Source organism: Bufo gargarizans, chromosome 2 (assembly GCF_014858855.1).
Source record: "Bufo gargarizans isolate SCDJY-AF-19 chromosome 2, ASM1485885v1, whole genome shotgun sequence".
Lineage (NCBI taxonomy): Eukaryota > Metazoa > Chordata > Amphibia > Anura > Bufonidae > Bufo > Bufo gargarizans.
The window spans coordinates 266,918,338-266,945,322 of NC_058081.1; the positions used below are offsets into that span (position 1 = coordinate 266,918,338).

Consider the following 26,985-nt stretch of genomic DNA (forward strand, 5'->3'; position numbering starts at 1 on the left):
GCGCAGGCAAAGGAGAGCATTGGAGAATGAACTGCTCCGATGCTCAAGTCAGGGGGGCTGCCTGGGTGAAAATGGGGATATGTCCTGGTTCAGCTCTGAACTCGGAAAGCCCATTTAAATCGGACAAAGCTACAATACTAAGCATAGCTGCTACAAAATGTACAGAAGAAGAGAGAGAGAAGAAGAAAAAAACAGGATCCTGTAAAAAAAAAACAGATCCTGCTGCATCAGTAAGGCTAGTTTCACACTAGCGGCAGGGGACTCCGGCAGGTTGTTCCGGCAGGTGAACAGCCTGTCGAATCCGTCCTGCCACTAGTTCACTTGTGCCCCCGGAATGCCACTCTGTCCCTATTGACTATAATAGGGGCAGGGCGGAGTTCCGGCAGCAGCATGGCAGCGCACCGAGAGAGTCAGCCAGACTAAAAGTACTGCATGCAGTACAGGATCCAGTAAAAAAAACGGATCCTGTTGCATCAGTTGTCATCCGTTTCAGCCATTTCTGTCTGAGATCCGTTTTTTTAGATGGAAACAAAAGTACTGCATGCAGGACATTTTTCCTTTCTAAAACGGATCTGAGACGGAAATGGCTCTCTGACGGATCAGAAGAACGGAAAGCTAAATGGTGATGTGAATGCACCCTAATATTGTTGGCCTATTCTAAGATAGGCCATTCATTTCAAAACCTACATATTCGAAAGGATATGCCTTAAATGTCTGAGAGGTAGAGGTCCTATCGTTGTTCATGACTCCAGGGTTCCTTACATGTATACGTGTAGATTGCTATTAGCATTATGTGCACGCATTACTCATATATAAAGCAGTGACTACCCACCTTTGACGCTAGATAGGTGAACTAAACCCTGCCCATTACAGCTTGCTTCAGGTCCATGGTCTAAGGGTTAACAACCTTTGCCTGATCTTATCCATAGATAAAGCAGTCATGTAATTGAAGCAAGTGACTACCCACTTTTAACTTAGATGAACTATACTGTGCCCTTTACTGCTTTTATAGATAAAGTAAGTCCTTACATATAACAGTCAGGAATAGATGGTGTAAGCTGTAAATCACTTTCTATGAAGAGGACCTTCTTCAGGGTCCTGTATAGCACACAGTGTACCAGAAAAATAAAATAGAGCCGCCCTCACCTGACATCCAGAGGAACAGCTCATGTTGGCACAGACAAGAAGCAGTACAGGAGATGGACCTACTAGACCAGTGATGGCTAACCTTGGCACTCCAGCTGTGGAAAAACTACAACTCCCAAGATGCCCCCCTTACTTGGCTGCTCTCATAACTCTATAGAAATAAATGGAGCATGCTGGGAGTCGTAGTTTCACCACAGCTGGAGTGCCAAGGTTAGCCATCACTGTACTAGACCAATATCTGGTTGCATCTGAGTCTGAGACATTGTATGGTCAGTTTCAACTTACGATGGCCTGGGAAAGACCACTGTATGTTGAAAAAATTGTATCCTGAGTCCACAGTAACTTGAGGGACCACTGTATTAATTTTTTTTGCTATGTATTGTCTGTCTGTACTCAAATTGGGTAGTCAGGTTACCAAAATACATGTTTCTCTGTGGTAGAGTATTGTTTTAGTTCTATTACATCATAATGGACTTTATGCTTAGTATCATATGATACTTATTTACTTCACATTTTACCTTTTCTACTGCACATATCTCTATCCGTTGCGTTGGTAAAAACTGTTGTTTTTACAGAATAAAATGAAGAACTAGATAAATAGAATGAATGATGGTAACTAAATAATAAAATTATCAAAAAAGATTTTTACATATTGTAGTACAAGCAAAAACAAGTTTGCAAAAGGAAAGTTGGGAGTGAACAATAGCAATTTTATCAGATTGTTTTTTCATAAATAAGTAAAGGTCTTTTCACACTGTGTCTGCAGTGCACACTTACCGCACGCACTGCGAAAGCTCCCGGCGCATGTGTTAAACATACCTATAAGCTCCCATTGATGGAGACCAAAAGAGTTTTATTTTTGCCTCCATTTGGTGGTTTCTACTAGGCTTTCCATTTCTTTACTGCATGGAATAGTGATGCAGATTTAGATATTCCATACAGAGGGCACAGAGGGTTTAAGGATGCTGCTCACTGGCATCTGTTAAATGCAATAGCCTGAGGTTTAGTTAGCAATGTGAAAATAGCCTAAGGATGAGATATATGATATGTGTACCGAATTGAAATAGCTAACCCAAAGCAAAGTTACCAAACTATAACATGGCTGTACACCAAGGGTATGCCAAGGGCAAAAGCTCAGATATTGCTCAAATTATGCCACATGACAGTGCCACACAAAAACAGCTAAATAGTGCCATACAGTCTCCAGAAAGTAGGACATATAATGACTAGATAGTGCCACAAAGTACTTATAGTACATACAGTACTGAACCACGGCACCATAATGTCATGCAGCTCTAACAAAAATAATCCATCCGGTGTAGATTTATCATTTAACTTTCACCGAAATTTTTGAACAAATGGCATTTCTCTGCTAGCCCCACCACTTTCCCAAAAAGGGGGCATGGCAAGGGTGGGGCAAGTGGCATCACCACATTTATTATATTTTACTCCAGTTTTCTGGTGCAAAAGAACACTAAAATCTATGCCAGGGCCTGGTGTAGATATCTGCCTAGGTGCTTAGACTGCCAGATGCTGCGCCTAATTTATGACAACTTTTTTCATTTTTACACCACTCACTTCAGTTTTGAAATATGGGTGGCAAAGTGGGCATGGTTAACCATGTTAATGTTTCACTCCAGATTTATCACTGAGACTTTTAAAAAAAGCTGCAATCTCACTCCGGGAGGAGGGTGGAGTAGGAAATCTGGAGTAACTTTACTAGACAAAAGTGTTAGGTTTAAGGCTAAGACAAATTTATCAAACGTGACATTACATAAATGTGGCATAAAGTACTCCAACACAGACTCAAGCAAAACTGAATTCAAATATTCACCTCATGATAAATTCCTCCCATAGTGTGCCATACAAAGTCCAGATAGAGAGTCATACAGTGCACATTTGACTAGTGTCATACAGTTCACATATGAAAGCACATGCTTTACTGCAACGTTGCCCAATAGTCAGTGACTATACAGCAGGGGCGTAGCTAATGGCTCATGGGCCCTGTTGCAAGAGTTCAGCTTGGGCCCCCCTTCCCTCAGTGCTTTGTGGCCAGGGGCAGGAAGCACATAGCCTTCGTGCTGCCCGAGGCAAAAATTGAAACGGCATCCCTGCCTCCATGCCATATTCTTGATTTAACCCCCTTCCCTTGAGCCAGAGTTGTAACTTCGCTAGCGTGCACTTTCTATAATACTGGTGTCTTCTTATGCACCACAAGGGTCTTTGGGCCCCCTCAGGCTCCTGGGCCCGGTAGTAGCAACTGCTACCTCTGCACCCCCTATAGCTACGCCCCTGCTATACAGTGTCCCTTCAAAGTATCTGTCCTTGGTGCTTGGTCCATCTGACTTGCATACACACTGGCATAAGCCAGCATAATAACATCATATCATGTTAGAACTGGGACAACAATAAATTGATGATGATTATTCTGTTACCATGTTGGAGTCCTACTGTAATTTGCTTTTGAACCACCTAGTCGTCATCTCAAAAATGGAAAATTACCCGTAAAGCCTTCTTTCAGTAGATAGCTTTGTCAATAAGAAAAAGTAATTCCTCTACACAGTAATGTAGTCTATGCAGTCAGAACTGTAATTTTTGTGTTGAAATAAAGACGTTTCCAAAATTAAGGCAAATTTCCAGCCTCGTTCTTGTTTATCTGAGGTGTAATGAACATATTGAATAGAACTGCAAGAAAAATATTGCATAAAATGATTCTGTCACATACCAACCTGCTTTCATCATTCTATATGATCAGCAGTAATATATTTTTCAAACAAAACCAATGGGGCCTTAAAATATAATCAGTCTCCAATGTTGGCAGATATTTTTTCATACGTTAAGATTTAGCATAATGTTTTTCTTTTTTTGCAGGTTCAATCAGATTCAGGAAAATTCTACAGAAGTAAAAAGGACCACATGATGTGCAAAGCAATGTGTTTGTGCATTGCATATTCATCAACAATTGGAGGACTTACAACCATTACTGGAACATCGACTAACTTGATTTTTGCTGAACAGTTTCAAACGTAAGCCTAGTTTTATTCATATGATTTTTTTAAATAGTTTTACTCTTTAACCACTTCACATCTGGGCCATTTGCCCCCTTCCTGACCAGGCTTAATTTTGCAAATCTGACATATCTCACTTTATGTGGTAATAACTTTGGAACACTTTTACTTATCCAAGCCATTCTGAGATTGTTTTCCTCGTGACACATTGTACTTCATGCTAGTCATAAATTTGAGTCAATATATTTCACCTTTATTTCTGAAAAAATCCCAAATTTACCAAACATTTAGAAAAATTCGCAATTTTCAAAATTTCTATTTCTCTGCCTTTAAAACAGAAAGTGATACCTCATAAAATATTTATTACTTTTAGTTTTTTTTTGAGAAAATTCTTTATTATTTTCTAAACCAAACATACAAACCTTAATTACATACAATGTAAAAATAACATATAATTAATTATACAAAGATCAATATAGTTAACCCCATCTCCCCCCCCCCCCCCCCCGGTTCACTGCTGCGCGACCCGGCTACACCATTATTCCCACTAGGACTCTGTTTCCAGTACTGTATATAATCGAGATCCCAGGAGTGAAAAAGGCCACTCTTTCAAGCATTACTCTAATTTTCTTACTATTCTTCTATAGGCGTCTATGGTGTCAATCCGAGCCCTCCATTCAGGGAAACTGGGGCTGTTTTTATTACTTAACATTCCCCATATGTCTACTTTATGTTGGCATCATTTTGGAAATGTCATTTAATTTTTTTAGGACGTTAGAAGGCTTAAAAGTTTAGAAGCAATTCTTAAAATTTTTAAGAAAATTGCCAAAACCCACTTTTTAAGGAGCAGTTCAGGTGTGAAGTCACTTTGTAGGGCTTACATAGAGGATACCCCCCATAAATGACCCCATTGTAGAAACTACACCCCTAAAGTTACTTAAAACCGATTTAACAAACTTTGTTAACCCTTTAAGCATTCCACAAGAATTAAAGGAAAATGGAGATTAAATTAAAAAATTTCATTTTTTTGTCAGATTTTCCATTTTAATCCAATTTTTTTTTAACACATCAATGGTTAACAGGCAAACAAAGCTCAATATTTATTACCCAGATTCTTCGGTTTACAGAAACGCCCCACATGTGGTCATAAACTGCTGTACGGGCACAAGGCAGGGCACAGAAGAAAAGGAGCGCCACATGGTTTTTAGATGCCATGTCCCATTTGAAGCCCCCTGATGCACCCTTACAGTAGAAACTCCAAAGAAGCGACCCCATTTTGGAAACTAGGGGATAGGGTGACAGTTTTATTGGTACTATATTTGGGTACATATAATTTTTTGATCATTCATTATAGCACTTTATAGGGCAAGGTGACCAAAAAATTTGTTGTTTTAGCACAGTTTTTATTTATTTATTTTTACAACGTTCACTTGAGGGGTTTGGTCAAGTGACATTTTTATAGAGCAGATCATTACGGACGTGGCGATACCTAATATGTATACTTTTTCTTATTTATTTAAGTTTTACACAATAATAGCATTTTTGAAACCAAAAAATTATGTTTTAATGTGTCCATGTTCTGAGAGCTATATTTTTGTTTATTTTTTGAGCGATTTTCTTATGTAGGGGCTCATTTTTTCTAGGATGAGGTGACTGTTTTGTCGGTACTATTTTACGGAACCATTCATTTTAATGGATCAGCAAAAAAACTGAAGTTACTCCGTGTGCATTCCATTTTCCTTATATCCATATTTCCATTCCGCAAAAAAATAGAACATGTCCTATTATTTTTGCCGCATTGCATACAAGGATAGGACTCTTCTATTAGGGCCCAGCTGTTCCTTTCCGCAGAATACGGAATGCACACAGACGTCATCCGTATTTTTTGCAGATCCGTTTATTGAGGACCGCAAAATACATACTTACACAGAGAATGCTATCAATTACTGATAATACCTCCTCATGTATAACTATCAGTGACTGACAGCTATCTATGTATACACACTTACACAGAGAATGGTATCAACTATCATGGTATCACTGATAAAAATCTCCCCCATGTATAACTAAAGTGATAAAAAGCAGACATTCTATTCAAAAATTACAAGTTTTACCGAATCCTTTCCACAAAACTATACATCAATCTGCTAAACTCTTCCTGCTCTATAACATACTGCAGATTGCAATGTATTTTGTGATGACAGATCCTCTTTAACCCCTGGATGACACACACAGTATATGTATGGCAGATGTCTCTTTAAAGATGGCGCCCACTCCAAAATGGAGCTGGTACAATAGCCACCGGGAACCTGCTGTTTCACACAGCAGACACCCGGGGCTAACGTCTGTGAATGGCAATAACACTGATTGCAGACATTTTACCCCTTAGATGTCATGGTTAGTTGTGACCATGGCATCTGAGGTGGCTTTCACAAGTCTTTAGTTGATGGTTATACGCAGGAGCCTGTACGAGGCTACTAGGCCTATCAAATGTATATTCCAATGTAGGCCATACTACCGTATTAAATCACATTAGTATATGGGAGGAGCAATCTAATGATTGCACATTCAGATTCACTAGGGAAAGGGGCTTAAAAACAAAAACAAAAAAAAGGCAAAATTTTGATTTTTAGAAAGGTAAATTGACCTGCAAAAAACTATGCCCTTATATGGATGTATGAATGGAAAAATAAGAAAAGGTTATGGCTCTGGGAAGGCAGAGAGTAAAAAACCAAAATGCACAAACAGAGAATTGTCCTCAAAGAGTTCTCACTCCAAGGACTGTTTCTGCTGGTATGGAATTGGAACTTACTTCGGCCTCCATTACTTTTGGCAGTTAGCTCATGTGAACCCATTGGAGACTTGGAAGTGGTCAGATCTCTCTCTTAGTTCCTATGAGTCTGACACTGGGGCTCTCATAGGAATGAATGGAAACTGACTTTCTGTCCACACAAGTCTCATTGGGGGTTATATGATCTAAATGCTGAAAGCAATATAGGCTGAAAATGCATCGGTAAATTGATATGTAAATTTGATAAACAAACAATTATATATACCAGCTCATTTACAAACGTGGAGAGGAGGATAGAAAAAGTTTTTCTGGGATTTCTTTTTAGGTTTAAATTTAATGTAAACACTTAAAATATTACATTTGGGTCAAAAGGCATATCTATGAGGCTGTTGTAACTACTTTTTTCAACATGTGTTACGGAAAATGGTTGTGGAACCACTATACCAACTAACCAGTTTGACTTAGGGCTAGTCCTGAGGGTGTTATCCAGGTGGTCCCATGATTTACACCCTTTTACCCCTATACAGTGATATGGAATTTTCTGTACAGGAGCAATCAGGCCTCTACCTCTTAGAATAGTCCCAGTGTAGTTGGCAGCTGACACACAGAGGTCAGAGACTCCAGTACAATGCACTGGAGGCACAGACAAAGCACACAGACAGAACCAGGTAGATAATAGGCTGTTTGGGTATATACAAGGTCAAGACAACCACATAAATAAGACAAGGTGAGGCACACAGAATACATACAAATCCATGGAACAGACACTGGGGAATAGCAAACAGAACAAGGTTAGAATTCAGACACAGAACAAGCAGACAGAATTTTAACACACAGAACTTGTACAACCATGGGCAGGACACACAAGTCAGACTATATAGCAGGGGAAATAAACACATAAGGCAAAAAGATCCACACACAAAATGACCATTTTCCAATATACTTTATTTATTTATTATGAAAAAACGGACCCTGATCTTCTAGCTAATCTGTCCTCACAATGCAGTGAAGGCTTGCCCCACTCACTCCGCTACCCTGCCCTCACTGTCTCCCTCATATATGGCTAAGGTTGGCAATAAATAATATATACATGTTTGTGCAATCTATATGATGGGCACGCTGACTAATAGGCTACCGGCAGATGCAGGAGAGCTGGCAGTGATCTCTTGCATCTCACAGCGGCTAGATAGTTAGTAAGCGGGCTGGGCATATAGATCACACGGACACTGTGAGTCAACTATGGCCAACTTTAGCTATATATAAGAGAGGCAGTGAGGACAGGGCAGCAAAGTGAGTGAAGAACTCACTGCCAAAAGTCAAATTCAGGGTCAGTTTTTTTCATAAAAAAATGCAAAATCAATAAAGTATATTTAAAAAATGTTCAGTATCACTTGGCCTACGCATTTAACAAAACCAATTTAACCCTAGCTGTGCCCAAATGAGGCAAGATAAAGAGCATGATGGTAGAAACTGACCCCAAGACTCATTGAACAGTATAGAAACTTTATGCCAGGCAGTGAAACAAAATATATAGACAAGTGGCTCCAGTAAGCACGATTAAATAAGGATGTGTGAAACAACCTTTTGATATGCCTAATGCAGTTTTTACATGGACTTTTCCTTTAGGCGCTATCCACTAAGCACAGAGATTAATTTTGGAACATGGTTTCTTCTCTGCATTCCAATCACCATCATTTTAACTATACTTTCCTGGTTATGGATTCAGTGGCTCTTCTTGGGATTCAAGTAAGGATATAATTTTCATTATGTAAAAAAATACTGTATTTCAATGCCCATCAATTTCCATAGTTCAAGAAATTTTTTAGGTTGACTGACATCTTAAAAATATGGTAATAGTATGCATATGTATGAAATTTGATAATTATCCCTACAAGAGAACAAGGCCTATGTGATAGAATGCATTCTCACTTCAGTTATGTGGAATATGGTGTTGTCCTTTAAATAACATAACTGGCACAAGCTAATTATATAACTATGTACTTACTGAAACAGAAATTGCACAGAAACCTAAAAATTCACTAACCCTTTTTTCTAATTGTTATTCTGACTTAGACACACTGCACATACAATTAAACCGCACACCTTCTTCTATGCATTAATAAGTTCTCACTGCATAATAGATATCGTGAGTTAAAGGGAATCTGTCACCAGCGACCTGCTTATCCAACTCTTTACATAGACACATAGCTGTAGTTCCTGGTAAAAAACACAGTTTTTCTTTTGTTGATCCAAGATTCCATTCCTGCACTATGATTAGAGGTGAGCGAAGTTTTCAGAGATTCGGTGAGGCCATCGTGGGCATTTTTATTGAAGAAAACGTCACCACGTCATCATGCTGGGCAGACACGATGATATCATTACTGATGCCATCACCGCACCCAGCCAGCATAATGACTTGGTGACGTCCCACGACAGCGAGCGTTAGATTTTGCACGTTTTCTTCAATCAAGATGGCCACTCCGCAAGAAAATAGATGAGGCGAGTATGTATTTTTAGTTTTTTACCGCCATTTCAGGAAAAATTGATTCGTTACCACAAAGCGCCAGGAAATTCGGCTTCACTGAGAAACTAATTTTGCCTGAAACTCGTATCGAAGTCAATTAGCCAATACTTTTTTATTAATATGCAAATTAGTCCTTGAGGGCATCACTGTTGCTCTTATTGCGCCTAAGCTTCACTCCTGTGGCCATCCTCTCCCTGACTTCTTTACAGGGCCAGGCAGTGGCAAAACAGCGAGGGAGTGGCTCGCCACAGAAATGAGTGGAGCAGGGGTGCAACATGAGTAATGGAAGCTCCCTTGTTCCACTGAAGGCCTAAATTGCTTATTAAGAAAAGGCATCATAACTCGTGAAAAGAGCCTCAGATCAGTTAGATGGGGAGGTCGCTGGTAGCAGATTTATAAATGTAATTTAAGATTTACTTTGCCAGTACAGATGATATAATAGGGTGGATGGTTCCTACATGTTCACATGTTATAGAGCAGGAGGAGCTGAGCAGATTTATATATAGTTTTATGATTCAGTATAACTTGTATTTCATTGATTTATATCCCTGCTCATTCTGGGCTTTGAAGTCAAGGATACGGTTCTCTCTGTGCTCAAATAATCAATCAATCAATTAATCTCTATACAGACAGTCAAAGAGGGAAGGCTGTCAATCACTAATCAGAACCTGTTATGCCGAACATGGTGTTTGAGCTGCAGGCAGCATGTTATAGATAGAGCAGGAGAAGCTGAGCAGATTGTTGTATAGTTTTGTGGGAAAAGGTTATGACAGGTTTTGTATGTGCCGATAGCAGAGGCTATAAAAACAAACACAAATATGGCCACAAATATCTAGAATTTTTCCTACAATTAATAGACTGACTCTGGTTGCAGATTGTGGAACTGCAAACACACACATTGGGGAAGATTTATCATTCAATTTATGGCACTTTTGTGGCTTTAGAGAGTCGCAAATCATGGCGCACACCATAATTTACAGTTTCTAAGTTTCTTGTCACTTTTCTAAAGTGGCAAGAAAAGGGCAGGGCTAAGTGAGAGGTCGGTAGAGCTTTACGATTTACAATAACATGCCAGAAACTAGCTTTAGTTGTGACTTTGAGTTTCTAGCAAATGGAGTGCAGGAGATGTACCTAATTTAATAAAGAGCATCTGCCTCTTTATCCTCCCGTACTCCAGTACAGGAGGATAAAGAATATAGGACTATGGGAACTCCATTATTGATAAATCTCCCCCAATGTCTACTACAATTTTCAAAGTATATCCTTGTATGCCTAATTTGGAAGCACCTGGACAGGCTCGGTTAGGCATGGAGTATGTGTATATTTACTATAAAACACAGTTCATAATTACTAAAAATATATCTCATTTTTATTTATTTAAGCTTTAAAGAGATGTTTAGATGTGGCAAGGAAAAAACAGAAAGGGAAACTGCTTCCGCAAAAGTCATTCTGGACGAATACAAAAAACTTGGCTCTGTGAGGTATTTGGAGAAAAGAAAAAAAATACACACACACACACACATATATATATATATATATAGATATATGTATATATATATATATATATATATATATATATATATATATAGTAAAACATGAAGCATATCTATGACCAAAAATACAAAGTAACTTTTTTTTGTAGCTATCAGGAAATTATGACCTTCATCCTTTTTCTTATAATGGCTCTGCTGTGGTTTACTAGAGACCCTGGATTTATACCTGGGTGGTCTACACTATTTCCTCAGTAAGTATTGTGCTGTTCTACACATTTGTTTAGTTTCTGATATTATATATACTTGGAATATATATAAATGCTACAAATACAGTTAAATATGTCCACCTAAAACTTATTTGAACATATAAACAAAAACTATTTAAATATACTGTATAGATAAACCACTGCTCCCTCAAGTTACAATATTAATTTGTTCCGGGGTAGACCAAAATGCAATGGAAAAATAGAAATACATTTTAAATTTTCAATCCAAACTCAACTGAAAATAATACAAAATGAAGACTAAATAAAAATAAGATAACTAAGGGGTCATGCACACGAACGTGTACTGGTCAGGCCCATGCTGTGGACAGCAAATAGCAATCCGCAATGCAAGGGTACCGACCGTGTGCCCATCGTCTGCGGAAGCAGACGGGTCTGCAATCCACATTTGATGGTCTGCACCGGAAAAAAGTAGTGCATGCAGTACTTTTTTGCTGTGCGGAGGCCCAGACAGAAAACCCATGGAAGCACTTCCATGCCTCCATTCTACACCGCACCTTCCGGATTGCTGACCCATTCAAGTCACAGACACCGGCCAACAACGATTGTGTGCATGAGACCTAATGCAGATAAAGCTAATCTTTACATGAAAAAGTCAAAGAACTGCTGGAAGCTAGTAGATCACTTTCTATGTTAAATGGCTTCTCCAGGAATTTGATATTGATGACCTATCCTCAGGAGAATTAGCTTCAGACATAACCTTTTGTTACGACCATTTCACGTCTCACTGAAGAGTGGGTACAAATCCTTCAAATTTCTATGGGAATATGTATTATCTCCCTCATGCTGAGTTCACATTCTGTATTTTGAAGATAAAAAAAGACTCAAAAGTCTTATTCTGCCAAACATAATTTTATGACAGTTATCCCATTGTATTTATTGTATTTGTCCAGAATTTCCAGAGCCTGTCATAGTTATCTTTCTTTTTTAGGTACAAAGGCTATGCTACGGATTCAACAGCTGCTTTGCTTTTGGGTCTTCTTTTCTTTATCATCCCTGCAAATCCATTGAAAATAAAAACTTCTGGCAAAATCAGTTGAGTATTCTATATACAATTTACTGGAGATTGCTTTGAGTTCATGGTTGCTGTTGAGCAATTATACACAATGGTCTATGCATGTCTTCATGTAAGATAATCTGTAGCATAATTGGATTCGCTGTGCCCTTGTAAGAAACAATGCACCACTATTATGTTGCTGTGATTTGTGTTATAGAGGATTTTTTCATGTAGATTTTAGAGTCCATTAAATCACTAAACTACACAAAACACTAACACTGCAAAAACTTTGCAATATACCGGTACTTTATTTCCATTATTTACTCCTTAAAAGGTCAGTTCCATCAAAAAGTTATATTTTCTTAAACTCAATATTTATAAAAAAAACAAAAACAAAACATTTTTTAGAATTTTTGCCAGTTTATCTTTTTTATTTCACCAGTATTATGCCATTGATATTGAAATACAAAATATGGTCCTTCTGTAGCAGTCAGTACAAATGATAGTATCTCCTTTATAGATAGGTAATCACTTCTCAGTCTACTGCTGCCATGGGGGACCCTGGAAAGCATATCTGCCCAGCTATGCCACTATTTAGGAATGGGGAGCGGGATTTATCTTGGTGGATTTGGTATTCTGCAGTCTATTACAGTTCCACGTGATGGTTACCCAGCTTTCCCAAAAAGCAAATCTGCCTAGCTATAGCACTACTTAAGAGTGAGGAGGGGTATATTTTAAGGAAGAGTTAGTTTTCAGCAGTTCCTATTACATCTCCCTGAATGACAAGCTGCAGAATTATCACTGCGTAACTGGGCAGATCAGCTACTCAGCTGTATATTCTATGGCTGGTGCTGTTAACAAATCTATTTTCTATTATTATTAACTAGGAGATTTCTTCCCAAAAAATAGCCACACTCACTGTGTAGACAAAAGTTATCCAGACTAAACCCAGCTCGCTCTTCCTAAACTTCCTGGCTTATATGTCCTAGCATCAGGGGGAGAGAGGGAGGAGAAGACAAGCAGCCTGGGAGAACAATACACTTTATTTTTCATGGTCTGCAAATGTGGTCAAAAATAACAAAGACACATAAGATATTATGTTTTGATGCTTGTTCTTTACTATTTCTTGGATTCTGGGTTTAGTGGCCCTTTAAAATACATTTGTTGTCTGTATAGGAGCTCTAGGCACCAAGAGGCAGTTTAACAAAGTATTTTCGCTAAGTTGCTTCATTTTCATTTTTTATATGCATTGGAACAATAAGAACAATGGTTGAGAAGATTAGCTAAAGAGATCCAAAGAGATATCTGTTTAAGTACAATTTTGTTTTTTCTTTTTCTCGTAGATTCTTTCGATTATGCCCCGCTTATTACATGGAAGGAGTTTCAAGCTTGTATGCCATGGGATATTGGAATTCTTGTTGGTGGTGGATTTGCACTGGCTGAAGGATGTGAGGTAGAGTCTAGCTTCTTTTAAACACACCACCATTTGAGAAGAGAAAGAATATTCATCTCTCAGTAGTGATGTCACTGAGTAAGGCACATGAACGCTGATGCCAGTGCTATTATGGCATGTCATTGAGGCAGCCCACTCCTGACATAGCACATCGGTACAGGATTTAGCCAAGCTGAGGGGGTTTCTATTCCACCAGTACATTGGCATCTGTATACCTGTGTACACTGATTCTAAAGCTCTATAGGCACCCAGGACTTCGGTTTCCTATTTGCTCAGTAAAACGGCAAAAAACATTAATAAAATATATTACAAAATTATTTTAGGCCATTTAGAATATTTTAAATAAAGTTTAACAAAAGGTTAGTTTCTCTTTAAAAAACTAATCAACACAGAATTATGAAATGAAAAAAAAAATTGTATCCTAAGGTAGATATTCATATTAAGGACACTGAGCTTAGAAAATATGCACAAAAACAACCTTTCAGCAGTTACAAGTGTTACTGATAAGGAAATGAACCTCTGTGATCTCTGCAGGATTTGTACGATTCTACAGACATGAGTGTGTCAGGGGAGCTGACACAGCAGCTGCTATGGCTCCCATCAAGTGTCTCCCATTTCCTGTGAGACCTAAAGTGCAGTGAATGATGACTAAGGATGAAGGAAGGGGATGTGGAAAACTGAGTATGGCCCCATTTTAGGATCCATTATATTAATACCCAAGGTGTGCCACTTCCTTTCACTGCAGCATTACTTTTAGCATTATTCCTGTGCTATGACATCACTGCATTAAGCTACTGGGACATTATTATACCTGCATGTGACATTATATGTTATAATTATTATATAAAGACATTATCTTTTTTCCTGTGCTGTGATATCACAGCATATATGGGTGTGGGTTATCACTAGAGATGAGCGAAGTTCTCAATAATTCGATTCGGCTGCATCACCGAATTTTACAAAAAGCTTCGCTTTGTGATGCGTTACGTTGTCACAAAGCACATTTCTTTGTAAATAGTGTGTGCAATGATAGGGAACGGCAATTGCACCTCCCCCGTCATTTAACCTCTCAGATGCTGCGTTCATCACTGATTGCGGCACCTGAGTGCTATATTAAAGCATTTTAATGGTTGCTTGCTTAAAAAAAAATCTAATTGTTTTCATCTCATCCATCTGATCACGAAGTGACCGCCACAGTCATCTTGCTTGAAGACCAAGCGAGAAATCTTGTGCAGGGCGTGATGATGTCATACGTCACTGTGCGCCGGATCTTCAAGCAAGATGGCAGTGGCAGCCTCTTCATGCTCAATGGATGAGGTAAGAATATATATATTTTTTTTTTTACTGCCATTTAAGGGGAAATAGATTCATTACCACGAGCACGAGGAAATTCGGCTTTGCTGCAAAAAATTAAAATAAAAATTAACTATGTAATCAAACATAGATACATGTAATTAACTATATAACTATGTCTGAACCATTTATTGTGACATCACTGGACACAGTCATATCACAGTAATATAAAAATATGTGCAGTCAGAACTCAAGTTCTAACTCAGGGACAATGTGCACATTTATTCTTTTCCGTGAAAACACACAGTACTTGCTGCTGAAGATGGTCAGGGGAGGATGGGTGGTTTCATTACAAGTTTTGGTATGGGGCCCCATGCTGATTTGTTACATCCCTGTCTGCAGGCTGGACAAGCTTATGTACTGTTTCCCTGCATCATTCATTTCTAGGTTCAGCTTTCCTTTAAAGCAGGGGTGGGGATCCTTTTGCTGCTGTGGGCCATTTGGATATTTGTAACAATGTTCGCGGGCCATACAAAATTCTCAAATTAAAAATTTGACGGCTATATTTGGTCAAACATATAATTGACTTAGGGGTAAGTTACAGAAATTGCGCTTCAGTTTTTCCAGAGAGCTGTATTCTTGCAGCACAAAATGGGTCCTGCACTATATATATTTTATATATAGTACAGGCACCATTTTGACCAAATATAACAGTCTAATTTTTAAGTTGAGAATCTGATATATTTAGTTCTTTCTTTATTTGGCATTAATGGCAGCCAAGCTCATCCCAGAGGGGTCCGGAGAGAAGTTCACCCAGCTTTCACTGTCCTTGCTGCTGTCCCTGTCTTCACAACTGTCCCTGCCTTTGTCCCTTTCTCAGCCTCAATCTGCCCCACCTCCATCAGCCTCAAATTAGCCTCAGATCAGACCCCCATTAGACCCTCCCCAGCCTCCATTAGCCTCAGATCAGCCTCCCATCAGACACCCCAGCCTCAGATCAGCCCCCATAAGACCCCCAAAGTCTCAATCAGCCTCAGATAAGACCCCCATCAGACCCTCCCCAGCCTCCATTAGCCTCAGATGAGCCTCCCATCAGACCACCCCAGCCTCAGATGAGCCTCCCATTTGACCCTCCCCAGCCTGAGATCAGACCCCTATCAGACTCTCCCTACCCTCCAATAGCCTCAAAACAGCCCCCATAAGCCCTCCCCAGCCTCAGATCAGCCCAATCCGACCCCCCAGCCTCCTTCAGACCCTCCAGCATCAAACCAGGCCCCCCAGCTCTAACTTCTTCAGATCTGGACATTTAAAAATAAATAAATAAACTTACCAATCCAGCTCTTGACCACGCCGCCACTCAGCAGATTCACTCACCCTCCCTGGTCTTCTTCCCTATCACAGCACAGGAGGCAGTTTAAGGATAAAACAAAAAGCAGGTGGCACTATACAGATACCTTTTATTGAATAACTCAGGGGCTATACTAAATTTATTATTATATGCAATTACAAAAGTATTCAGATGCAGGTGCTGATTTGAAAACGGTATAATATTTTTTGTGGGACAATCCTTTTAACTGCAGTTCTATTCATGTATTACTGCAGATAATAGTCCAGAATTGTGGTGACAGATTTCCTTTAAGCCTCAATCATCCACATAAAGGTGTTGATTTATAAAAAAAACTGTAAAAAAAAGTACACTTTTTTCCACATGTCAACTGAATGGCTCAAATGTGGTGTGAACTTCAACTTTATTTCTGTCTAAAGTATATCAAAAATTTTGTATTTTGACTTGTTAGCCAGCAAATATCAGATCAGACCTGGAGTATATTGTAGAAGGCTTTCTTGAAAGGATAAATGTCATAACAATTTGTTTATTGGTTAAATTTTCTATGCAATATATGTTTATTGGTTAAATTTTGTTATCGTTCTTCTTATGGATCAAATCAGCATACTGTATCGTTTAAATGGAAAACCTATTAGAAATTGACACCTGAAATAAATATAAGTAATCCAAACTGGAAAACTGTACTGTAAAGATAGGATGTCCCCCAAAGCACTTTATTGGAGCTACTCAGTATAGATTTTATAAAAATAGATTTTATAAATAGGAGATAACGATTAAGAAACAAAAGCTTTTAAAGAAGTCCATACGAACAATTAACCTGGCCTGGCTTAGTGATTAAAGTATGGTATATCATCTATAAAATGCATTACTTCAGTCTGCAGCAAGTTATATATATATCTGTGGGCTATTTTCAGGTGTCTGGACTGTCACAGTGGATAGGGAACAAGATGACTCCACTCGGCTCACTCCCTGTATGGATTATTGTGCTCATTGCTTGCGTAATTGTGACCTCGGTGACGGAAGTAGCCAGCAATCCTGCAACAATAACAATATTTCTACCTATATTAGCACCACTGGTGAGTATGTCAACCCAAAATTGCTACTTCAAGCAAAGTGGTATATGATGAACTACATGAAATGGTACATACTTCATGTAATAGAAAAATGCTAAAGCAATTATAAAATAATGAATGGAATGTAAATTGTAATTTTTGATTTGTCTTTGTCATGTTTCACACAGGCTGAAGCAATCTCTGTGAATCCACTCTATATACTCATCCCTACAACTCTATGCACCTCTTTCGCCTTCCTTCTTCCAGTAGCAAACCCACCAAATGCTATTGTCTTTTCTTATGGTCATCTACAGGTCATAGATATGGTAAGTAGATATTCACCTATGGTGTCCATGATGTTTAAAGAAAATAATGATCTTAACTTGCAGAAGTATAGAAATTTAAAATGCTATATACCATTGCAATACAGTTCTGTGCAAAGTCTGTAAAAAACTAAGAGTAGAAGGTATTCTCACAAATGTCACTCAAGCCATTATACTGGTAAATTAAGAATAAATAAATAAATAAAAAGACTCACATACCAGACGTTTCAGGAGTTTCAGCTTATCGTCATGCCAACTAACTTGGCCCATAAGGTTGTAATGGCGAACTACAAATTACTACTAGTAAAAAAAAAAAATGAAAACTTCACTTGCGCTAATACCCTAAAGTAAATAGGTATGGCAATAGACTGACGTAAACGGAAACGTCAATATTTTGATAGGGATGGTAGCCGTGGCTATGAAATGATTGAAAGTACAACCTATCATGGGCTAAATTTAGAAACTATAAAGCATTATAGTTTACATGGGGCGACGATCTAGCAAATTGTCGGGATGGAAGTGTTCCTTCCCAACAATCTGCTGATCGTTAGTGGAGGAGACCGGTTCATTTATATGAACCGATCTCCTCCAGAGTATGGAGAGGAGCTATCGCTAAAGTTATCGCTGTTCCCCATACTGTCTCGTTGTTTGCCCGCTGCAGATCGTGTTTACACAGCACAATCTGCCACTGGGAAACCATGATCTTTTGTGCTGCACAAAAGACACAATTACCTGATGAATTAGAGTTTTGCTCATTTATTGGGTAATCAGCAGTGCATTTACACCACCAGATCATCGCTAACGAGCATTACTAGTAACGCTGGTCAGAGATGATCATTTCAGTTGTCGGCCTGGGTAAAGGGCCCATTAGAAGCAAAACACAAACAATGACTACAACACATAATAATTGTATAAACACTGTATCTTAAAAATGAATTACCATACCTGGTTATTAAATGTTCTGAGAAAATACCAATGATAATTCATAAAACCTTATTAGTGTCCATGGAGGTGGTTAGACCTATGTTGAACTTGTATTCAGAAAAGTGTAGGATGTTTTTGTACACTACATAATAAACATCTTTTTTTTTTTCAAGGAGAAACAAAAAATCCTCATGATGTATTGTTACCCATTTCTTTTTTGTATTTTAATTTAGGTAAAAGCTGGCTTGGGCATCAATATTTTAGGAGTCCTTGTAGTAATGCTATGTATATCAACATGGGCCATTCCAATGTTCAGTCTGAATATTTATCCATCTTGGGCACCAAACAGCACGGTTCTGGCTACAACAGCTTTTACTACGGCAATGTGAAATGGAAAATTACCACATTTGGATCAGTGTAAGAACAGTCATGACAATGGCAGACAATGTTATGAAATACACTGGTTATTTTAAATAATTTAGTAATTTCATTATGTATGACAGTGAGTAGCAGCTTACAAGCTTGAGTGCCTCGTCCTCTGCAACAATCTACAACACCAAATCAACTCATTTTTGTCTGGGGCATACAGAGGAGAGGCATTCTGAGAAGTCTGCCTCTGCATAGCACAGTTAGCTGTCTTCTGCATTCAGTAGATGCTTAAAAATGGAATTTCATTAGCAGTGCTCAGCTAGAGTGTTGTTCTGGGAACATTTGACAGGCTGTTTTCTAATATTAACATTTAACATAATTCCCTAATAAACTATACTACAAAAACACTTAAAATCACTGACACTACACATAAAAAAAAAAAAAAAAACAGTTACTTTAACTATTGATGACCTAGTCTTATGGCCATGCCTGGTTACTTCATGAGAACAGCTGATTGGCGGGGGTGCAGTTAGTTGGACCCCATCTATCTGATACTGATGACATTCCATAGGGACCCTCACAGTGGCTTGGTGGGACCACACCCTTATCCCCTAGTAAAATGATAGTAAAGTGCACCAGTCAAAGTATCAAGAGCTGCAGAAAGAAGGGGCATTAAATGGGTATAGTGAGCAACACCTTCAATTTTGTTTTAAGGGGTTTCATAGTGGACATTTAGTACACTATATCTTGGAGATATCTTGTTTATTGACACATATGTCTATCTTTAAAGGGATTTTGTCAGCAAGGTTATGCATATACAGTGAGGAACAGAAGTATTTGAACACACTGTGATTTTACAAGTTCTCCCACTTAGAAATCATGGAGGGGTCTGAAATTCACATTGTAGGTGCAATCCCACTCTGAGAGACAGAATAAAAAAATAAAAATTCAGGAAATCACATTGTATGATTTTTAAATAATGTATTTGTCTTGCACTGCTGAAAATAAGTATTTGAACACCTGAGAAAATCAGTGTTAGGGTCCATTCACACACCCGCAAATGGGTCCGCATCCGTTCCGCAATATCGGGAACGGGTGCGGACCCACTCATTCTCTATGGGGCCGGAAGAGATGCGAGGAGCAGACTATGTGCTCTCCGCATCTGCATTTCCAGAGAGCGGCCCCGAACTTCCAGGCCGCGGCTCTGCAAAAAAATAGAACACGTCCTATTGTCCGCAATTGCGGATAAGAATAGGCAGTTCTATGGGAGGTGCCGACCAGGTGTATTGCGGATCTGCAATACACTACGGACGTGTGAATGAACCCTTAATATTTGGTACAGAAGCCTTTGTTTGCAATAACAGAGGTCAAACGTTTCCGGTAGTTCTTGAACAGGTTTGCACACATTGCAACAGGGATTCTGGCCCACCGTCCACTCAGATCTCCTCTAGATCTGTCAGGTTTCGGGGCTGTTGCTGAGCAACACAGAGTTTCAGCTCCCTCCAAAGTTGCTCTATTGGATTTAGGTCTGGAGACTGGCTAGGCCACTACAGAACCTTGATATGCTTCTTATGGAGATATTCCTTGGTTATCCCAGCTGTGTGCTTCGAGCCGTTGTCATGTTGGCCATGACCCATCTTCAATGCTCTGACTTAGGGAAGGAGGTTGTTGCTTAAAATCTCACAATAAATGGCCCCATTCATCCTCTCCTTAATACAGTGCAGTCGTCCTGTCCCCTTCGCAGAAAGGCACCCCCAAAGCATGATGTTACCACCCCCATGCTTCACAGTAGGAATGGCACTCATCCTTCTTTTTCCTCCAAACACAACGAGTGAAGTTTAGACCAAAAAGTTCTACTTTGGTCTCATCTGACCACACGACTTTCTCCCATGCCTCCTGTGGATCATCCAGATGGTCATTGGCAAACTTCAGACGGGCCTGGACATGTGATGACTTGAGCAGGGGAACGTTCCGTGCAATGCATGATTTGAAACCATGACGGCGTAGTGTTCTGCCGACAGTGACCTTTGAAACTCTGGTCCCAGCTCTCTTCATATCATTGACCAGCTCCTCCCTTGTAGTTCTGAGCTGATTCCTCACCTTTCTTATCATCATGATACCCCACGAGGTGAGATCTTGCATGGAGCCCCAGTCCGAGGGAGACTGACAGTCGTCTTTAGCCTCTTCCATTTTCTAACAATTGCTCCAACTGTTGATCTATTTTCACCAAGCTGCTTGGCAATTGCCCGTAGCCCTTTCCAGCCTCGTGGAGGTCCACAATTTTGTCTCTGATATATTTTGACAGCTCTTTGGTCTTGCTCATTGTAGTAGTTGGCGTCTGACTGACTATGGGGTGGACAGGTGCCTTTAATGAGCTCAGACAGGAGCTACTGAGGCTACTTTCACACTTTTTGAATTCCGTTTGTGATATCCGGTTCAGGGATCTCACAAACGGTTGCAGCAGTTTGGTGTCCGCCTGGCGATGCAGAGCCAAACTGATCCGTCCTGACTTACAATGTAAGTCAATGGGGGCGGATCCGTTTTCACTGACACAATATGGTGCAATTGAAAACGGATCCGTCCCCCATTGACTTTCAATGTAAGTCAGGACGGATCCGTTTTGACTTTGTTCTTCATAATGCAAACGGATCCGTTCTGAATGAATACAATCATTTGCATTATAGGTGCGGATCCGTCTGTGCAGATACCAGACGGATTCACACCTAACGCAGGTGTGAAAGTAGCCTAAGTTAGATTAATGAGTGAAGTAGAGGTGGACTTTTTAAAGGCACAGTAACAGGTCTTTGAGAGCCAGAATTCTTGCTGTTTCTCAGGTGTTCAAATACTTATGTTCAGCAGTGCAAGACAAATACATTCTTTAAAAATCATACAATGTGATTTCCTGGAGAGAAAAAAAATGTATTCTATCTCTCAGAGTGAGAATGCACCTACAATGTGAATTTCAGACCTGATTTGTAAGTGGGAGAACTTGCAAAATTGCAGGGTTTTCAAATACTTCCTCACTGCAGACCTGATTACATGTTATTGGTTGTGGATGCTTATTTTTTTTTTAAGCTGGCATATGAGCAGTTCTTTCAGTGAGGTTGATGCCAGCACAGGGATCAGAGACCATGTGGCGCTTAGGTGACAACTCACGTGAGATTACAGTGTGGACTCACAATGACGTCCATCGGAGGAGCTAGAAGGGGACTTGCGGATGGGGGGGTGGGGGGGGTGCATATGGTATATATATATATATCTAAAAAAAAAAAAAATATATATATATATATATATATATATATTATATACAGTTGAAACCAGAAGTTTACATACACTATATAAAAAGACACATGTTTTTCTCAATATCTGACAAGAAATCAGAATAAACCTTTCCTGTTTTTAGTCAATTAGGATTACCATAATTATTATTATTTGCCAAAGGCTAGGATAATGAGAGCGAGAGAATGTTTTAAGGCGTTTTGTTACTTTCTGCAATGTCAAAAGTTTACTAGAATATTCGAATAGCGAATATTATTCATGAATATCGGCACTTCGAGAATTCGCGAATATTTAGAATATAGTGATATATAATCGGAATTTCGAATATTCTAGATTTTTTTTTCATCAGTAACCTCCCTTCTTGCTTGTGGGCCAATGAGAAGGCTGCAATGTCTTTGTCTGAGCTTAGCAACACTCCTAGCAACCAATAGGAAAGTTGCCTGCCCCTTACTATGTAAGAACCTCCTCAGCAGCCCTTGTATGCAGTATTTTGCAGATCTGAGAGAGACAGCAGTGTTATTGCTGTGCTCTCTGCTTTCCTGTGTCATTACAGTAGATAGATAGTTAGCTTATATATATAATACAGATAGTTAGTAGGAGATAGTCAGTGTAGGTTAGATAGTGATATAGTGTAGCTGATTCTGCTGTCCATACATACAGGCTACATACATAGTGCTGTGATGTCACAAGTTCACCACAATACGTAGTGCACCAATTACTAATAAGTAGTCAGACCTGTTAAAATGTGAAGCTGCACTTATTGCACCAAAATATTTGCATCATTGGTGCCAATTTCGCAATCGCGAATATATTGGAGCACTCTATCCGCATATAAAGGTATTGTAATGTTCTGCAGTGCCAACCATTTTCTCCAGTCTCAGGAAACTTCTAGCAGCCTGAAAAATGTAGCTATAGTGACCCACGCCTGTATTTCGCACGCATTCCGCGAATATTACATTGCTGATTTTTTGTGATCAAGAAAATTATCTTGAATTTTAAAATTCTCAAATATATGACGGATATTCAACTAAATTTTCGCGAAATATCCCGAATTCAAATATGGCCCTTGCTGCTCAATACTAACAAATATTAATTAAATGTATGTAAACTTTTGACTTTGCAGAAAGTAAAAAAAAAAAAGGGTAAAAACATACTCTCTCTCTCATTATTCTGGCATTAGGCAAATAATAATAATTATGGTAATCCTAATTGACCAAAAACAGGAAAGGTTTATTTTGATTTCATGTCGGATATTGAGAAAAAACATGCATATGTGTCTTTTTATATAGTGTATGTAAGCTTCTGTCTGGTTTCAACTGTGTATATATATATATATATATATATATTTATATTTATAATTTTCTCAGCAAAACTACAGCATTCATAAGTTACAAAGTTACATACTGATATATTTCTGACATGGTATAGGAGACCTCTACAAAACATGTAATCAGGTCTATATGCATAATCTTGCTGACAGAATCCGTTCAAAGTGCATGACTCATGACAGGTGTATTTTAAGCACTCCAATATTTAAATATCTATTTACTGCCTATAAAGAACGTAGCTTTGAAATGTATATAGAAGATGGCTCTTAGATAATTTAACATAAACCATGTAAAATAAATGTAGTGTAAATATAATACTGTGTTTTGAAGCAGTGAGGACGAAGGCACCTTAGAATAATACATAAAAATAGTGTTTAAGCATTAGTATTTTTTTTAAGTAAAGCACTAGATGATATTAGTATGGTTACTGGTTGTAACTATGCATATGACCTTATGCAATAAAAATGTTACCGTAGTTTGCAATACTTTTTTATTTTTAAATAAATTGGTACTTTTGTTAAAGTATAAATATAATTATATTTTAATTATTATCAATGATATATATTACAGCATATACTTTTCATGAGAATTTTTGTATGTGTGCCTATGCATAGTACTGTATACATATTATATTACACTCTTCACATAGTTCACGTTACATATAATGTATGCTTTAATGTTGTTATGCATCTATGATTTGATTATATAGCATATGCTAACTGATGATTGTAACATATATAAGTGGTTAAGAGGACACATATACTATCACAACCTAGAAATGTAGTAGAAAAATGCTAATTTCCATTGGTAGAAAAACAAATTATTACCGTTAGATCTGAGCTTGATTTTTTGGGGCTTTTTTTGTGATATACTTAGCCTGGTATTATCATTGTTATTAATGTTTTAATTAAGAGCTTCCAGCCAGGGGCGTACACAGAAATCATTGGGCCCCATAGCAAGAATTTAAATTGGGCCCCCATGCCCGTTCCCTCCTACTAGGCGCCCTGGCTCCTCTCACTACCCTCCCTAACTTCTCCCCTGCCCCACCTCATGCAGAAGTATTTTGTTCTACAAAATGGCAGTACCCATGCCGGAACCCAACAGACCCATTATAGAGAATGGGATCTGATAGGTCCCGGCGGTGTTCAGCATATATTGACAAGAATCTGGGGCATTACATGATGTAATACCACCCAACTTTCCTGCTGTCCAGCATTGCACATGCGCAGAGAGATGAGAAAAGTGTGAGGAAGTGAGTGCCCCCCTTCCCCCATCCTCTGTCATGCAGGACAGCTGGGAGACACTGACATTACTTCCTATCCTGCATGACACATGTGCAGAGACAGGAGTCTCTGGGAAAGCTGAGTCAAACCCTCCCCCCTGCCTTTCCATGTTCTTATTATCTGCATTTATGCCTTGCAGGAAATCTGAGTGACATTACATGATGTAATAGAACCCAGCTTTTCTGCTGTCCTGCATGGCACATGTGGCGAGACATGAGAATAGTCTGAGAAAGCTGAGTAACACAACTCCCACCTTCCCTCATATCTTCTCGTGCGTCTGCACCTGTGCCATGCAGGACATCAGGAAAGCTGAGTCACATTACATAATAGAACCCAGCTTTCCTCCTGTTCTGAATGGCATATGTGCAGAGAAATAGCCTGGGAAAGCTGAGTGACCCCCACACATACACCTCTGCACTGTCCTCACCTACAAGTCATCACTTACTTCACTACTGGTGGGGTTGTGGCAATCCAGAGGAATCAGACATGATGGAGCTAACAGGCGGGAGGCGGAGCTAGCAGGCGGGAGGCAGGGCTAGCAGACGGGAGACAGTTAAGAAGATAGATGGGGCGGGGACTCTCTTCCACTGCAGGCCCCATAGCAGCTGCGTGGTCTGCCTATATGGTAGGTACGCCACTGCTTCCGGCCTAGGAGCCAATGTTTATTTTTTATTTTTTTAGTTGGGCCTAGGTTCCAGGGATTGAGTTGGTTGGCTCCTAGGCTGGACAACCCCTTTAATACAGTTAATTCAGATTATTTTGGAATACATGACTTTTGCACTTTCTGTAATGAATAAATCAGTAAACCAGGGTAATAAACAAAACAGCTCAGAGTAAGGGCTGTACACCAACAGATTATCTGATCAATATCTGTCCAATCAGACAAATAGTTGGTGTGTATAACAAAAGATCTGTGTGTGCAATAGGCCATCTGACCAATTATTGGTCAGAAACTCTGTCCGATAATCTGCTGGTGTAATGTAGCCGTAATTCACCTCATTTATGACAATGCTATGTAATAAACAGATTTGAAATACTGTGTGGATTTTTCTTGTGCATAGATTATAAAATGAGTGATTTAATTTGACTTGTTTAAAATTTCTGTATAGACTATTAAATTATCATTTATTTATGAATTATAAATTATTGCATACAATACTGTATTTGTATTTTGTTATATCTGTAACTATCTTTCCATCCATCCATCCATTTATTAAAAGAATTCTTTTGCAGTCCCAAAATGTAATCAAATATGGTGTCCTTTTTTTTTACCAAAGCAACATTTCAGTTCTCTTACTGGGACTCTATCTATCTATACATTTGGACAAAATTGTTGGTATCGTTCTGTTAAAGAAAGAAAAAACTTACAATGGTCACTGAAATAGCTTGAAACTGACAAAAGTAATAATGAGTAAAAATGTACTGAAAATCAGACATTGATTTTAACTTGTGGTTCAGCAGACTAATTTGTAAAACAAATTGAAACTGGCCTGGACGAAAATGATGGTACACTTAACTTAATATTTTGTTGCGCAACCTTTTGAGGCAATCAATGCAATCAAGCAATTGCCCCGTCCTCGTGAGCAAACTGTACCAGCTGTCTTAGGTTTGAAGGGTGCCTTCTCCAGATTGAATGTTTCAGCATCTTCCACAGATGTTCAATAGGATTTAGATTGGTGCTCATAGAAGGCCATTTCACAATAGTCCAATGTTTTGCTCTTAGCCATTCTTGGATGTTTTTAGCTGTGTCTTTTGGGCCATTATCCTGTTGGAGGGCCCATGACCTGCAACTAAGACCAAGCTTTCTGACACTGGGCAGTACATTTAGCTCCAGAATGCCAGGATAGTCTTGAGATTTCATTGTACCCTGCACATATTCCAGACACCCTGTGCCAGATGCAGCAAAGTAGCCCCAAAAGAAACCAAGCTTCAACTATGTTTCATACTAGGTACATTGTTCTTGGTATGCTTCATTTTTGCATCTGTGAAAATACAGCTGATGTGACTTGCTGAAAAGTTCCGGTTTTGTCTACTCTGTCCAAAGGACATTCCCCCAGAGTCTTTGTGGTTTGTCAATATGTATTCAGTCTCGC

The 26,985-nt window shown here is 38.9% G+C and overlaps 1 protein-coding gene across 1 annotated transcript in view; it reads left to right on the forward strand.

Annotated features, from left to right (window-relative positions):
• The window catches only part of SLC13A1 (solute carrier family 13 member 1), a 59,461-nt gene extending 39,560 nt beyond the window's left edge, over positions 1 to 19,901 (forward strand). Inside the window, exons 8-16 of the mRNA XM_044280273.1 lie at positions 4,018 to 4,172; positions 8,572 to 8,691; positions 10,852 to 10,950; positions 11,112 to 11,213; positions 12,178 to 12,281; positions 13,587 to 13,696; positions 17,249 to 17,410; positions 17,575 to 17,712; positions 18,867 to 19,901. Coding sequence (XP_044136208.1) covers positions 4,018 to 4,172; positions 8,572 to 8,691; positions 10,852 to 10,950; positions 11,112 to 11,213; positions 12,178 to 12,281; positions 13,587 to 13,696; positions 17,249 to 17,410; positions 17,575 to 17,712; positions 18,867 to 19,022 — 1,146 coding nt within the window. The 3' untranslated portion in view covers positions 19,023 to 19,901. The remainder of the gene's footprint in view (positions 1 to 4,017; positions 4,173 to 8,571; positions 8,692 to 10,851; positions 10,951 to 11,111; positions 11,214 to 12,177; positions 12,282 to 13,586; positions 13,697 to 17,248; positions 17,411 to 17,574; positions 17,713 to 18,866) is intronic.
• Positions 19,902 to 26,985: the final 7,084 nt, after the last annotated feature.